Below are 16,094 nucleotides of genomic sequence, written 5' to 3'. Positions count from 1 at the left end.
GAAAGAGTGAGGTCGCAGCATAGAAATGTGAGTTTGAAGGAAAGGAAGTAAAATGTGGTATATCTACCCATAAATGTCCAGTTTTAATCAGTCGTGTATGTTGGTTCAGGTATATGCCCAAGACGGTCTTGTAAAATGCTCTCACTTGCACCCCTTAGAATTGGGTAGCAATGGCCCTCTCCATCCCCTCCCTTGGCAAGGTGTGTTTGTCCTGCAGCTGTCTTCTCATCACCTGAAAGATGGGTTAAGTCTCTGCAGGCACAGACAGCAGATCCTCACACACATGCTGCAGTTCCCATGCCAGCACTTAAACCTCTTTCTCTTCAACTACATTTCACAGCAGCTGCCCAAAAAGCCATTACAGTTTTCAAGTAAAATTGTGCCTCTCACCTTGTTGTCAGCTTCAGGGAATGGGAGAGCTGGTGGCACGTCCTCCAGTCCAGGGCTGCTGTTTGTGAAAGGTGTCTCACCTGTCTCAATTTATAGCTTGCACAGAAGTCTTGTGAAATACTCCAGTCAATAGAACTGAAAGTGGCTGATAATGCCCTCACAGACCTAAATTCCTTAACTATTATATTTAGTTTTGATCTTCCAGCCATCTCATTGCTCTGGTTCCAAGGTCCAGTGAAGCATAAGCTTCAATAACAAGAACTTTGGTTCTTGTTTGTCCTTATCCTCCAGAAGCCAGATGAATCACAGTAACTGGAACTGGAAAATATTTTGCGATGCACTGACTGTAGATTTATTCTGCTTCTTGCAGAAGCACTAATAATGGACAACATCAGTTTTCCAAAGGGCTTTGATGGAAATATCCAGGTGAAAGAGGTGGCATTTAAGTAGCGGGTGTTTTAATGCTCTTCCCCCTTCTCACCTATGTAGACATTGAGCAGCCACAGGGATTCAGAGCTGGTAAAACAGGGTAAGGAGGCTCTGGCAGGGCTGCAGCGGCAATATTTTTTATTATTTTCACATTGCAGATTCATTCTAATATATTTTCAGAAGGATTAATTGGCTAGCATGCCAGAAAGCTGTACTGCAGCAGGAGGAAACAGAATCATGGAATCTCAGAATCATTTAGGTTGGAAAAGCACTCAAAGATCATTGAGTCCAACTCAATGGTCAGCTAGAATACAGCACTAACTGCCATGTGCAGCCCTTTCCTGAGCACCTCCAGCGATGGTGACTCTACCACCTCTATGGGCAGATGATTACAGTGCTTCACAGCCCTTTCCTGATATCCAACCTGAACCTCCCCTGGTGCAGTTTGGGGCTCTGTCCTCTCGTCCTGTTACTAACTGCCTGGCAGGAGAGGCTGACCCCCACCTTGCCACAACCTCCTTTCATGTAGCTGTAGAGAGTGATAAGGTCTCTCCTGAGCCTCCTTTACTCCTGGCTAAACAACAGCAGCTGCCTCACCCCTACTCTTAGGACTTCCTCTCTTGACCCTTTCCCAGTTTCATTGCCCTTCTCTGAACACGCTCCAGCACCTCAATGTCTTTCTTGAATTGAGGAGCCCAGAACTGAACACAGTACTCGAGGTGCAGCCTCAGCAGTGCCAAGTGCAGGGAGATGATCTCTGCCTTGGTCTTGCTGGCCACACCATTTCTGATACAGGCCGGGATGCCATTGACCTTCTTGGCCACCTGGGCACACTGCTGGCTCATTTTCAGCTGGCTGTTGACCATCACCCCCAGGTCCTTTTCCACTAGGCAGTTTTCCAGCCTCTCTTCCCCAGTCCTGTATTGCTGCATGGGTTTGTTGTGACACAAGTGCAGGTCCCAGCACTTGGCTTTATTGAACCTCATACTGTTGGCCTTGGCCCATCAATTCAGCAACAATGGGGTCTTCCTTCATTCAAGACCAATCCAGAGCCTGCAAATACCCAAAGCAGTAAAAAGAGACTTCCTTTAAAGACTCATTTTGCCTTTCTGAATTCAGAATTCATGAGAATATGGATTATATAACAACCATGTAAAAAAAATGAACAAACTGCACTGGCGGTGAAAGGAAATGAGGGAGTGTTTAGCTTACGATATAGGTGGGAAGGAACCTCTGAAGGCATTGAGTACAGCCCCCCCTTCCTTATAGTTGGACTGAATCCAAACCTATGTGGAGCTCCTCAGCATCTTGCCCAGGTGACTCCCGAAAGTCTCCACGACTGAAAATTGTCCAGCCTCTCCAGGTGCTGAACCACCCCAGAAGAAAGTGTACCCTCCCTTACTGCCAGATGTGAGAAAGCTTGCAACAAGAACTCAGAGCATATTTAGTGGTTCTTGGAGCAAGCAAAACCAACACTCACAAGCTCAGTGGTGGTAGATCTACCTTGGGTGTAGGCAGTCTGACCATGCACTGGGTGCAATCCTCTGAGGTAAAGGAAAGAGGCAGAGGCTACAAGACAGGTTTTCATACACCAGAACTCCTGAGTAAGGAAATATGTAGTTGTGCTTACAACTGCAGAGCAGATGCTGCTGTAGGCTGACATTAAACACAATGACATCAAGGAGCAACATTTGACCAGCAGGGCTCATGACTGGGTGATGGACTCAACCATGGGTACTGTCACACAGGGTATCCATGACTGTGACAAATGCACTGCAATTAAGCAAGCCAAGCAGTTACAGTTTGGTACAGAGGACGATGGCTGAAATATAAATATGGAGAGGCATGGCAGATTGACTATATCACAGGGCCACAAACCTGTCAAGGCAAGCACTGTGTGGTTACAATGATGGAAGCAAACACCAGATGGTTGGAAACATATTCTGTTTGGATATGCCACTGCTAGGAACACTCTTCTGGGCCTTAAGAAGCCAGTTTTATGGTGACATGGTGCTCCTGAAAGAGCTGAGTCAGACAATTGGACTCATTTCCAAAACAACCTCAAAGACACTTGGGCCAAAGAACAGGGCATTGAGTGTGTATATCACATCCCCTCTCATTCACCAGCCCCTGGGAAACTGAACGATGCAGTGGCCTGTTAAAGACTACACTGAAAGAAATGTGTGGTAGGACCCTCAAACACTGGGATACACTAGTCAGCACTGGGGGATCTGCCAGTTGGTCTGGCCCTGTCCAATCAAAACTTCTACATACTGTAAAAGGGAATAAAGTTCCTGTAGTGCACATAAAAAATATGCTGGGGAAAACAATCTTGGTTATTGCTGCCTCAGGCAAAGGCAAACTGATCTGTGGGATTGCTTTTGTTCAAGAACCTGCCTTCGTGGATAATACAGGAGGATGCCAAATTCTAATGTGTGCCACAAGGTGAATTGATTCGATTTTAGGTGAGAACAGTCAATGAATTAAATTGTATGATTCTAATTACTATAGAACACTGTGTATTATCACTTCTGTGGTGATAGGCACCACACTGGGTGCCTCAAAACATCTGTCTTCACCAGGTCAGATCTGGTGATTAGAACCCAGCTTCCCTTTGATTACGACAGTAATGAAGGATGAACTTGGATGAAACCAGACAAATGTAGTGGTGATGGAATGAGAACTGGCTCCAACATGTGACAATCCAACACCACACACCGTCTTTCCCACCTGAAAGACTGAGAGATGGAGGCCAAGGTCATGAAATAAAATAACTCAACAGACAGTCTATAAACTAAAGGAATTATATTAGTGTGTGTATCTATCAAAGAGTAGGAAAGGTGATGGGGTATTGAGAAATGTAGGACATGGCATGACATAAGTGGTATGGAATAAGGGGTGGATATTGTTCTGCTTTTGACTGGGTCAGAGCTCATCTTCTTAGTACAGCTGCTGTGTTTTGGATTCAGTATGAGAATACTGTTGATAACACACTAAGGTTTTACTTGTTGCTAAGCAGTGCTTACTCAAATTCAAAGACTTTTCAGTGTCTCATGCTCTGCCAGCAAGGATGTGCGGAAGAAGCTGGGAAGGAGCATGGTCAGGACAGCTGGCACAATTTGGCCAAAGGGATATTCCACACCATAGAACATCTTGTTCAGTGTATAAACTGGGGTGAGTTACCCAGGAGCAGGACGCCAATTGTGACTCAGGGATGGGTTTGTCATTGGTCAGTGTCTGGTGAGCAATTGTATTGTGCATCACACATCTTTCCTGGATTTTATCACCCTCTCCCTCTCCTTTCTGTTATAATTATTAATCGTAGTGAGGGGAAGTGAGCGAGTGGCTGTGTGGTACTTTGTTGCTGGCTGAGTTTAAACCACAACACATATAGTGACACAGTCCTGCAGGAATGATAAGCAGTAGGTCATTCACCAGGCTGCTCTGCGGCTTGCAAAATGCTGAACTACAGATGCTTCAACAATCCTTCTCCTGTAGTTTGCCACTTCTTGCAGCTTGCATTTTTCATCCTCTGTTTGTCTCTTTGCTCTGTGATGCTTCTGGATTTGGTAAAGGACAAAGACAGGCCCAATAGGATTCCTCTCATATTTGTAGTAGTGATAACCCCTAGCAGTGCTTGGTGTGTTGTACTGCCCTGAGCTACCAAAGCTAGCAATGAAGTCTGGCCTGTGGTAGAACATACCACATGGTGACTCTCGAGACAGTTACAATGGTAAAAAAAAATTAGTATGTAGAATTACAGTGGAGGCAATTTTAGAAGAAAGGGACTTTCTATTCTGATTGAAACACTGATTTCAGAATGATAACTTATGTCTTATAAAGAAAATAAAGGTTTCTAAAAAGTCAGACAGGTTTCCTTATTGCAATAAATTGGTCAGTTAAAATTTATCATTTTTTTTCTGCTTGATTATATGTAAAAATAATGTCATTATATAAATTATATTTGTATCACATTTTTATACATAAATTATGTATATATATGCTATATACATGACTTAGGGCAGTAGAAGACTATATAAAGAATTGGTTGGGTGGTCAGTGGATAGTGTTCAATGTCTCAGAATCCCAATGGATATCAGTGACAAATGGTGTCCCTTGGGGGTCCATACTGGGACCCATGTTATTCAATTACATCTGTGACATAGACAGTGGGATCAAGTGCACCCTCAGCAAATTTACAGATGACACCAAGCTGAGCAGTGTGGTTGACACTCCTGAAGGTTGGGGTGCCATCCAGAGGGACCTGAACAAGCTCAAGAAGTGGGCACATGGAAATGCCATGAGATTTAACAAGGTTAAGTGCAAGGTGATGCACCCAGGTGTTGCGACAACCCCCAGCATTGATACAGCTTCAGGGATGAATGGATCAAGAGCAGCCCTGCTGGGAAGGACTTGGGGGTTCTGGTGGATGAGAAGCTGGACATAACCCATCAACCTGCGCTTGAAGCACAAAAAACCCAGTTGTATCCTGGGTTGTATCAAAAGCAGCGTGGCCAGGAGGTCAAGGGAGGTAATTCTGCCACACTACTCCACTCTCATGGCACTCCACTTGGAGTACTGTGTCCAGGTCTGTGGTCCTCAGTACAAGAAGGACATAGATCTGTTGGAGCAAGCACAGAGGAGGGCCATGAAGATGATTAGGGCGATGGACAAGCTCTCCTACGGAGATAGGCTGAGACAGCTGAGGTTGGTCAGCCCAGAGAAGAGAAAGTTCCAGGGTGAACTTATTGAGGCCTTCCAGTACCTGACAGGGGCTACAAAAGAGCTCCAGAGGGGCTTTTCACAAGGGTATGCAGTGATAGCACAAGAGAAATGGCTTTAAACTGAAAGAAAGTAGGTTTAGATGAAATACTAGGAAGAAATTCTTTACCCTGAGGGTGGTGAGGCACTCTAACAGGTTGCCTAGAGAAGCTGTGGATGTTCCATCCCTGAAAGTGTTCAAGGCCACATTGCATGCGACTAATACAACCTGGTCTAGTGGAAGGTGTCCCTGCCTGTGGCAGGGGCTTGGAGCTATATGATCCTTAATGTTTCTCCCAGTCCCAACCATTCTATGCAATCATTAGTCTACAACAGGCTGCCTGACCAGGGAGAGCCTGTTGATGAGGCCTCTTGCTTCAGCTCTGGGAAGCATCATGCTCACAAGCTCTCATTCCTGATGGGTGAATTTCAACCACATGGACATCTGCTAGGAAAGAAATACAGCTATCTCTAGGCAATCCAGGAGATTCCTGGAGTGTGTCAAGGACAACTTTCTGGTTCAGGTATTGGACAAATCTTCCAGGGGAGAAGCATTACTGGACCTGGTGCTCCCCAATGCAAATGATCTCGGTAGGGAGGTTAAGAGCGGGGGCAGCCTGGGCTGTGGCAACCACCCCCTGGGTGAGTTTGTTATCTGAAAGAACATGGGCCTGGTGAGAAGCAAAGTCCAGACCCTGAACTCTGAAAGGGTGAACTTCCTGCTGTTTAGGGAGTTGGTGACTGAGATTCCATGGAAAACTGTTCTTAGGGACGGAGGTGCAGGCTGGAGCTGACAACTCTTTAAGGACACTTTTTGTAGAGCACAAGAGCCCTCCATCTCCATGTGCAGGAGATCAGGTAAAGCAGGCTGGAATCTGGCATGGCTGAGCAAGGACCTGCTCCTCACACTGAGCATTAAGAAGGAAATGCACAGCCAGTGGAAGCAGGGACAGGTGACCTGGGGAGAGTACCGGGACATGGTCTGGATGTATAGGGATATGGTCAGTAAAGCCATAGCACAGGTGTAACAGGACTTGGCAAGGGATGTGAAGGACAAGGGATTTTGTGAGTACATACATCAGAAAAGAAGGGCCAAGGAGAGTATACCTTCCCATAAGTGAGAAGGGAGAACTGGTGGCAACAGATAAGGAGAAGGCTGAGGTTGTCCATGAGTTATATATCTCAGTCTTCACTGGTAGTCAATGACTGCATGAACCATTTCCTGGATACACAGAGACATCTCATCATGAAAGGGCAAGATGCTAAACAGTGCATAAAACAGCCCCACTGCTGCTTCCAAGAGATTCTTTAATGACACCAACAAAGAATGGATTACAGAAAGTAGCAGAGCCTATGGATCTGCAAGGGCTTTGTAAAACAAATTACAAAGGAAGTGAGGCTGGTTCAATACTCACATTTTGTTTATGCATTTAGCAACAGAGGCAACATGCAATGCTTTCACATCCCATAGCAGAGAACATGGGAATGCCAGCTGTGGGTGCAATACCTTGCACACCCCTGGCATGTCTCTTAGATTGGAGTCTCTTTAATATGATCAAGTACAATAATTCTTGCATTTGTGGGGCAGGAGAAGAGTTCAAGGCAGGATTGGGAAGTACAGATCTGCAGCACAGCATGGAAGAGAGCTCTCTTGTTCAGTGTTCCAGTGACACAGAGGAAAAGAGCAAAACAAGCAGAAGCAGAGATCTAGGTCTTGAATTTCTTGCTGGGGATGCATCTTCCCTCAGTATTGCAGGATTTGCAGCCTAACAGCCATGGCCGTGGCCGTGGCTGTGACCATGGCCAGGGCCAAGACCAGGGAGAAGGGGACGCAGGAATGAAAGCTTGTCATTGAATTTGATTGCCTTGTAGTTTGGAAGGTGTTCATGTTCTCGTGCAATGTATTGAAAACCACTTCCATCACCATGTTCACACAACAGCCAGACACCTCTCTGGACTTGGTGAGAAGATATGGTGTCGTTATCATGTCCCCTAGCCAGACTGGTTGCTTCTGTTATTACCCTGCTCTTCCCTTGGTAATTGGCATGTTCGTAGAGGGTGATCTGGGGATTGTGCAGATTTTCAGTGATCACCTGCAGAGAACTGATCCTGTCATTCATCTTCTTACCAACAAAGTCATGATCCCCCTCCTCAAATACCACTAACTGGCCTGTATAGTTTTGGTGCTGATAAGCCACCCAAGGCTGGCCAATTACTCTCACTGAGGAGATACAATCATTCCAATCTGCATCTTTTAGATTGGCAATGTTAGTGGTGAATTCTCTGGACAAACCCTGAAAGTTGGCATGCTCATAAACGATGATTTTTCCCATCTCAGTAGGACTTCTGGAGGGTGGACTTTCTGCCGTAGGAGTTGGATGACAGCCTGCAGAAAACAAAACCAGAAAAAAAGCAATGATTGTACAAAGATACAAAATTCTGGAAACCAGGGGGGAACAAAAGGAAAAAAAATAAATAAAACATCTTTAGCAGAGGATAAACACAGCAGCAGCTGAAAAGAGTGAGGGCATGTCATAGAAGTTTGAATTTGGGGGAAAGAATTCAGATGAGATATGTACACAACTGTCCAGTTTTGTTTACTTGCATATATTGGTTTATGTATATGTGCAAGGGACATCTGAGCATTTAGTTTAAAAACTTATTTAGTATACCCTGAATAACAATGAAATTAAATATATCGATGATCACTCTTTCAGTTCATAATTGACACTGCAATTGAGAATCCTTTTAGTAATTGGTGCTCATTGTTTGGACCAGGTTTCATGATCCACATAAAATACAATTTAAAAATAGAGAGATGTGCAACTAATTTCTAAAGGAATGTGCATTTTGCACTTCAAATATGTTAAAAAAAACTCTTCTTTTGAGGGCAGAACTTAACTATTAAACTCACTGAAATACCTTGTTCTCTTTTGATAGGAAATTTAGTTGAAATCAAGAGATTCCTGTTCTTGACATGACCTGAGATGCAATCAAGTTCTAGGCATCAGCTCTTAGAATCAGACTAAATTTCATGCTGTAAATGCCTTTTTCTAACACTATTACAAAGTGTTTTCTTACACTGTTATGCATATCTAATTCCACAGAGTCATCTGGATTCAGTTAAAGAACTGTAGTGTTTATTAGTAACAGCTGCAGGAACAGCCATGGTAACAGCTCCCTTTCTAAATCATGTAACAGGCATTGAAGCAAAGATTTAGATTTCAGGGCAAATATATCTGAGACAAAAATGCAGTTTCTTTAGCTGATTCTGAGAAGGGATGGGAGAAGATCAGAAATGCCCAGTAAGAATAAAAGCCAGACTAATTCTGCAAGATGTGCATCATAATCAGTAATAAAAAAAAAACCACAAACACATAACACTTATTTCTTTAAAAGTATAAAATCACACTATGTGGTTAAAAACACTTTAGTACTTTTTCACAATTATAATAGAATTTATGGAGGCTGACAGAATCTGAACTTTAACTTGTTGATTAAGTACTAATACAATTACCTTCTACGTCTAAAAAAAGTAATAAAAATAACCCAGTTAATTTTGCTGATACAATATAAAGATACCATGACCAAGATAAATTTGTAAAATATTTTTGCTTTCACCTCTCAGAATTATGTAGCCATGGCCCTCTCCACCCTCTCCCATGGTATGCTATGTTTATCCCACAGGTGTCTTCTTATCACCTGAAAAATTAGTTAGGTCTCTGCAGGCACAAACAGCAGATCCTCACACACATGCTGCAGCTCCCATGCCAGCACTTAAACCTCTTTCTCTTCAACTACATTTCACAGCAGCTGCCCAAAAAGCCATTACAATTTTCATGTAAAAATTGTGCCTCTCACCTTGATGTCAGCTTCAGGGAATGGGAGAGCTCGTGGCACTTCCTCCAGTCCAGGGCTGCTGTTTATGAAAGGTGTCTCACCTGCCTCCATTTATAGCTTGCACGGAGGTCAACAGAACTGAGAATTGGCCAATATTATGCTCAGGGAACAAAAGTCATTACATATTTTAATTATTTGATTTTCCTCCACCCAGCCATCTCATTGCTCTGGTTCCAAGGTCCATTGAGGCACAAGCATCTTGATAAAACCTTAGAACTTTGGTTCTTGTTTGTCCTTATCCTCCAGAAGCCAGCTGAATCACAGTAATAAAAATGTATCAAAGTTTTGTGTGACACTTAAGCTGTAGAATTCTTCTGCCAATTGCAGTTTATGTTTTTGCTCACCTGTAAAGCACCTGTAATAAACAACAACAGTTTTCCAAAAGGCTTTGATAGGAGAAATCCAGGTGGTAGAGGTGGCATTTAAGCAGGTTTTTTGAAAATTCTCTTCCCTCTTCTCACCTTTGTAGCCATTTGAGCAGCCACAGGGATGCAGATCTGGTATAGCAGGGCAAGAAGGCTCAGACAGAGCTGCAGTGGCAATATTTTTGTTTATTTTCACACTGCAGGTTCACTCTGTAATATATTCTCAGACAACTTTATTGACTAGCATGCCAGAAAGCTCTACTACTGCAGGAGGAAATAATAGGATTGTCATTAATTTGCTGTGGCATGCTTCAGGCATCCCTGCTCTGTCACATAGGAAGTTACAGGAGGAGATGGTGAGCTGGGAAGGGAAACAGTTCATCCCTGCCTAAACAGGCAGCCTGTACACTAGCTCCAGCTAAATCCTCATACTGCATCTCTTTCATGGGTGCTTGGCTGAGCTCATGGTGTGTCAGATCACAGCTAGCATTAAAATACATGGTTGGCATTTTTGGCTTTTTTTTCCCCACATGGTTCATTCTTTTGCTTCTCTGCAGAGGCTGAAAGCAGAGCAATTGACATTTTCATTTTGGGTTTGGAGGAGAGAAGTAGGACCTCACTTTCTAGCAGCAGCTAGATGTGAAGTCACTTCTCTGTACTGGCAAATCACACCTTTACTACAAGGCTTTGTGTGTTGCAGTGACCACAGCCTGCGGTTCGGTGCTGCTGAAAAAGGGAAGGCTCCGTTCCACTCCTGAACCACAGTGTCCACTGTCTGGTAACCGAAGGGAGAATGAGCACACCAGCATGAGGAATGCTTGAAAGAGGGACTAAACCAGCCAAGAACAGGATGGATTTATGCAGCCACTGAGCAATATTCATTCTTCTCAGCTTGCTAGTATGTTTTACACGTGAAATTATCTAGTTGTGTTTCTGAAAAAAAGTAAATTATATATAATGACACCATTACATAAACTAAACATTCCCACATTTTTCCACACCTGCAGACTCAGAAAAGCCCTTTGGTCAAATATATGAGCCACGAGGGCACCACAAAGACTGAATCTGAGTGTAGCTTAGCTATGTTGTAGAGTGATACAGGCAACAGTGAACTCCGGAGTCATCCACATACTCTCTGCAGAGCACCAAAGCTGGCAGTGGGGCTTTTCATGGCCTTGAGGAAACTCAAAAGGTGATATATGGTGGGATATATTGATACAAAAGCTTGGCAAAGGGTCTGTCCTAGGTTACAATGTAGGGTGTAACCAATGGTATGTATGCTATTATTGTCTCCACAAGCTGTTAAAGCAGGTGGGGCAGAGATAGTTATCTCCTACTCATATCTGATGGCTCCCTCAGGGGGCTGTCTCTGTTTAATGGGCTGTCAGGGACCCATGCAGGGGCCCATAGAATTACATCGTGAAATGCTTCACCCCAAGGAGGGGAGCCAAGCATTCCCACATGGATATAAGCTGGGGTTTGGACCAACACAGGGCCCTTTGTCTACTGGATTCCCAGAGGGCAAGAGCTAGCCACTGGACCTTCAGGTGAAGACCAGTTCTACAGGATCATTGCTCCAACAGACTCATCACTCCAAGAGAACTGCAGCCACCATTTAATCAGACTACTACCAACACCCTGACTGACAGGGTGTCACGTTGCTTTCTGACTCTGTCAGTGGTTTCTTTTTGTACTGTTGCATTTATTGTTTGGTTTTTTTCTTATTAAATTGTATTTGTGACTTGGAGTTTCTCACTGGTTTGCTTTCAAACCAGCACAAGGTCTCTGTTACAAACACTCCCAGGTTCAGAAAAAGTGAGTTCCTGGTTCTAATCACCATCTTTCCTAGTGTTATTGGGTTGAAAACTAAAGGAATTTAAATGACACTAATCTCAGTTTTATGGTGCTGTACACACAAGGAAGTAAGCCACTGAGCAAAGCAGAATGCCACAGGGTAGGGTTAGGGGTTTGACACTGGAAATATTTATGACTTGGAGTTTTCTTCGTGGGTTGGGTTTGTTTGCTTTTTTTCTTTATGAACCATAGAATGATTTGGGTTGGGAGGGACCTAAAAACCACCTAGCTCCAACTCAGCTGCCATGGGCAGGGTCACCTTCCACTAAACCAGCCCCACCCAGCCTGGCCTTGAACACTTCCAGGAACGGGGCATCCACAGCTTCTCTGGGCAACCTGTTTCAGTGCCTCACCACCCTAAAGGTAAATAATTTCTTCCTAGTATTTAATCTAAACCTACTTTCTTTCAGTTCAAAGCCATTCCCTCTTGTGCTATCGCTCCATGCCCTTGCAAAAAGTCTCCAGCTCTCTTGTAGCCCCTTTAGGTACTGGAAGGCCACAATAAGGTCACTCCAGAGCCTTCTCTAGGCTGAAAGAAACCCAACTCTCTCAATCTTCCCTCATAGGAAAGGTGTTCCAGCCCTCTAATAATCCTCATGGCCCTCCCCTGGGCTCGGTCCAACAGGTCCATGTTCTTCTTGTGCTGAGAACCCTGAGCAGGACATAATACTCCAGGTGGGGGAAATTAATGGGAAATAATGTTTCCCAAACTCCTCCTTATACTGCCCCTGCACAAACAGCAGTATCTCAAAATTTGGAAAAGAAAGTATGTGACAAAAGTGAAAAGAAAGAGAAGAAAACTCAAAGAGGAAAAGGACAAACACCCTCTTCTTCTATTGCCCTCAGCAGACAAAAAGCCATAGAAGAAGCAAGAAGAATGATAGACATGCAGATACTTTGAAAATGTGTTGTAGTACATTATATGCAAAAAAAAAACACTTCAACAAATGAAGACTAAAGACTAAAATGATTTTATCTTTTTCATAAAACTGGTCCTGGGTTTTTTTGTTTGGTTGTTTTTTTGTTTAGAGACTATTTACTACTAGATCACAGGGTGATAAAACAATTTCAATCAAAGCTGTGGATGTCACATATGCACCCACTTCACAGTGCTGGAAAAGGGTGAAATGGTAGAAAAATAAAATTAACAACAAACTCCCTCACCCACCAGATCCTCATGTCTTCCCATCCTGCTCTGCCACAATGGATACCTTAGTTTGTATCTCCATAATTACTCATCTCCTTTTATTTCTTACTTTAAAACAAGAGGGTTAAAAAAAATAATAAAATCACACATGAACTGCACGTCCCAAGTTTCTGGTTGGTATTTTTTCTGGTAGTTTTAGACTCATGGCAGCAGGACACTGGTTCCTTTGTTTTGGAGGGGTTGTTGTGGTTGGGGTTTTTCTGTTTTGCTTTTTACATTCTTAGCAGTTGTTACTGCTGGTAAAATCATTCTTCATCACAAAGATGTCTCTTTCTCACTTTTGGCTCTCAGACTTCTGTTTCTCAAACAAAACAGCCCCCAAAAATGCAACACAGGAACATGCAACTGGACCCAAACTGTGAACAGCCCACACGCTAACAAATGCATTCACTACCAAACCCTTGAAGGAAAAAAAAAAAGCCTTTTTTTTTCTACCATGTATCTTATACAAACTCCCCTTTTTTATTTCTCTGTTTGCTATTGTGTTTGCTGCACTTCCCAATTGCCAGTGTTCAGTAAAGTAGACTGAACACCACTTTTTCAGCAGAAAGAGGGACAATGGCATACTATTGGATGAGTGCTGCATATCCAGCCACAGCACTGAGAGTGAGCTCCACAAAAGATACGCTGGAAAGAGAGGCACAGCAGTACAGACTGACAAAAGCCTTGTAAGTCCCACTTGACAACACACAGAAGCCAGAAAGGAAAGTGAAGATCTTTTCTAACTATTATTTCTTTTCCAAAGTCTCCCCTCCACAGATAAAGGAAAAGGCAACAAATTGTCTGTGAATAACTGCTGTAGTTCAAAATGTCAGGAACCCAACTGGGTTACTTTCTGGGTTGTTCAATAAATGTACAAGTGGGTTTCCATGGCATGGTTGCTAAGCTGGACTCCACAAACACAAAGACCCAGACTAATTAGATGCCTAGTACCAGGGAGGGGGGGGAAGGCATCACAGACCCTCAAAAGGCCTTAGCTTCACAGCACCACATTTGGCTGGGAAAGTCTCTCCAGCTCACAAAAGCCACAGGTTCAGAAAATGCATCTAGCATTTTCTTCCTTTCATGTTTTATTAGCAGGTTGTGCTCCTAAACCCTTTAGTGTCCCGGCTCGAGCAAGAGTGTGACAGGCACAGACCTGCCCTCGACTCAACACTAGATGTCACTTCTGCTTAAGAAATGAAACAGAAATGGCAACGTTTTAAAAAAAAACCAACCCATCCAGCATCAGATTTTTCAGATCTCTGTACCTACAAGTCATGGACAGGTGAAGTTTTACATGTCTGAAATCAGGCATTCAAAAGCATCAGAAAATACCAATGCTTTGACATACTACGCATAATTGACAAAAGGTTTCTCTTATTTTTTGTGGGAGCAAAGGAACACAGCCCCATGTGAACAAGGGACAACCATATGGAGAAGCTGCCAGAATCTGCCTGGACAAAGTGGCCTGACTTGCTGGCCTGTCTCTGGTGCTGCTTTGCTGCTGCAGGTGGGAGAGCTGCTGTGCCGCTTTCAGTCCTTCCTCAGTAGCAGACTTGCCTGCTGCCTGCCAAAAGACTTCTGAGCATCAGGGACCGACTCAGAGGAGGAGAAAGAGGCATGGTGTTTGGTCAGGGCCCCGAGGCAGGCTAGGGCACGAAGGAAATACCGGCAAGAATACAGTAAGCGTAGAAAAGATACAGAAGTGTGGGGTACAGAGGCAGGGAAAAGGGCTCCCTCTGGGGAGATATGGACTGTAGTACAACTGTTTTAATTGCTGTGTCTTACAGTACCTGAAATAGGAGTCCACAAAGGAAGAGGTAACAGGCTTAAAACAAAGGAAAGTCCTTGGGGTATCTAAACACAATTATTCTGTGCATCCACAAGACATCATAGAGGCCAAATGCACCACGTGGTTTAAAAGTCAACAAGACACAGGCATAGACTAAATTAATCAAAAGCTCTTAAATATACTGATGCAACTTCTGGGTCAGGCAGTCTTACAAACAGCAGATTCCTAAAAAATACGAGAGTAGTCACTATATGCTTGCCTTTATGCTCTTTCCATTAACACCCACTGCAGATCAACATACCTAGAAAATTCCTCTGGAGAAGAAGGTCTAAGCACCTTTCAGACCAAAAAGGCTTTAGCACACTCAGGCAAAAGAGGTAGGAGCCCTGGACCCAAAACATGAACTCAGGGGTTTGTAACTCAAGAAAACTCATGACGGTCAGCAGTCCAAGATGTGGAAACTGAAGTGGTAAAGCAGAGTATAAACAACTACAGCACAACCACCTCCTTGACAAGTATGGAAGCTAACGAGGAGTGCTGTGGCTAGAGGTGTACAGACCTCAAAGCACGTTTTCATTTTCTGAGTGGGTGCTAAGACCAACACCACGAGATTCTATGACTTTTTAGGGCCTTAAGCAGCAAATAACTAAAACACTGAAGGAAGAAATATAGCAGAAACATACTAAGAAGCGTGGGTGGAAGAACATGTACTGAACCACCCTTTGACCACACACTCAGTGCCCTATGAAAGATCAGGTAGTGTCCTGCAATGCCCAGGGATTTGGTAAAGGGCATGCCAGGATCCCTTACAAGTCTTCAGTGGTGATAGGCCCTACCACTGTTCTGTGCACTGAGTAAAGTACAAGAGGAGAAAGCACACAGAGTACAAAAAATGGAGAGCATGATCACTTATAAGGCCCTCAGCTACCTAAACTACCATTCAGATCAGGCCTGTTGTGAGCAGGGTGTTGGATTAAGAATGTCCAAACATCCCTCACTGCCTTACCTTTCTGTGAATCTAAAATGCATGCTACCTGCTACCCCCACTGTACAACTCGGCTTGGTAACAGAAGACATGGATACGGCTGGAAATGCAAACTAGGATCAAGTTATCGACAGAGCCTCAATGTAAACTGGGTTTGGAGGAGGCCAGTGACAGGGTTGCAGAGGGTAGGTAAAAGGTGTGAACTGGAACCAGAATGCAGATCCAATCAGTCAGCTGTTGCTCCTTGCATCGCCACTCCTCTTCCAAAGACAGCTCTTAACAGGACAAGGTTAGACATGATCTGGACAGAGGCAGCTCAATCTTCACTCAGTCCTGGGAGACTGAATACAGACTAGTGTCTAGGTGAAGATTTGGCCTCAGCAAAGGTAGCACAGGTACTGTGAGATGATTTAAAGGGGGGAGGGAGTG

At 43.9% G+C, this 16,094-nt stretch overlaps 1 protein-coding gene across 1 annotated transcript; it reads right to left on the bottom strand.

Annotated features, from left to right (window-relative positions):
* Window positions 1-7,346: 7,346 nt before the first annotated feature.
* Window positions 7,347-7,913, bottom strand: LOC103810963 (epidermal differentiation-specific protein-like). Its single transcript, XM_009083896.1, has one exon. The coding sequence runs from the start codon at window positions 7,911-7,913 to the stop codon at window positions 7,347-7,349; it is 567 nt and encodes a 188-aa protein (XP_009082144.1).
* Between the last annotated feature and the right edge of the window lie 8,181 nt (window positions 7,914-16,094).

Source organism: Acanthisitta chloris, unplaced genomic scaffold, assembly GCF_000695815.1.
Source record: "Acanthisitta chloris isolate BGI_N310 unplaced genomic scaffold, ASM69581v1 scaffold8481, whole genome shotgun sequence".
NCBI classification, from domain to species: Eukaryota; Metazoa; Chordata; class Aves; order Passeriformes; family Acanthisittidae; genus Acanthisitta; species Acanthisitta chloris.
The sequence above is the reverse complement of the archived record's forward strand: the minus strand, read 5'-3'. Positions and strand labels throughout refer to the sequence as shown.

Excerpts from the sequence above, each read along its gene's own strand:
- LOC103810963 (XM_009083896.1), bottom strand. The coding sequence starts at position 7,913 with ATGGGAAAAATCATCGTTTATGAGCATGCCAACTTTCAGGGTTTGTCC.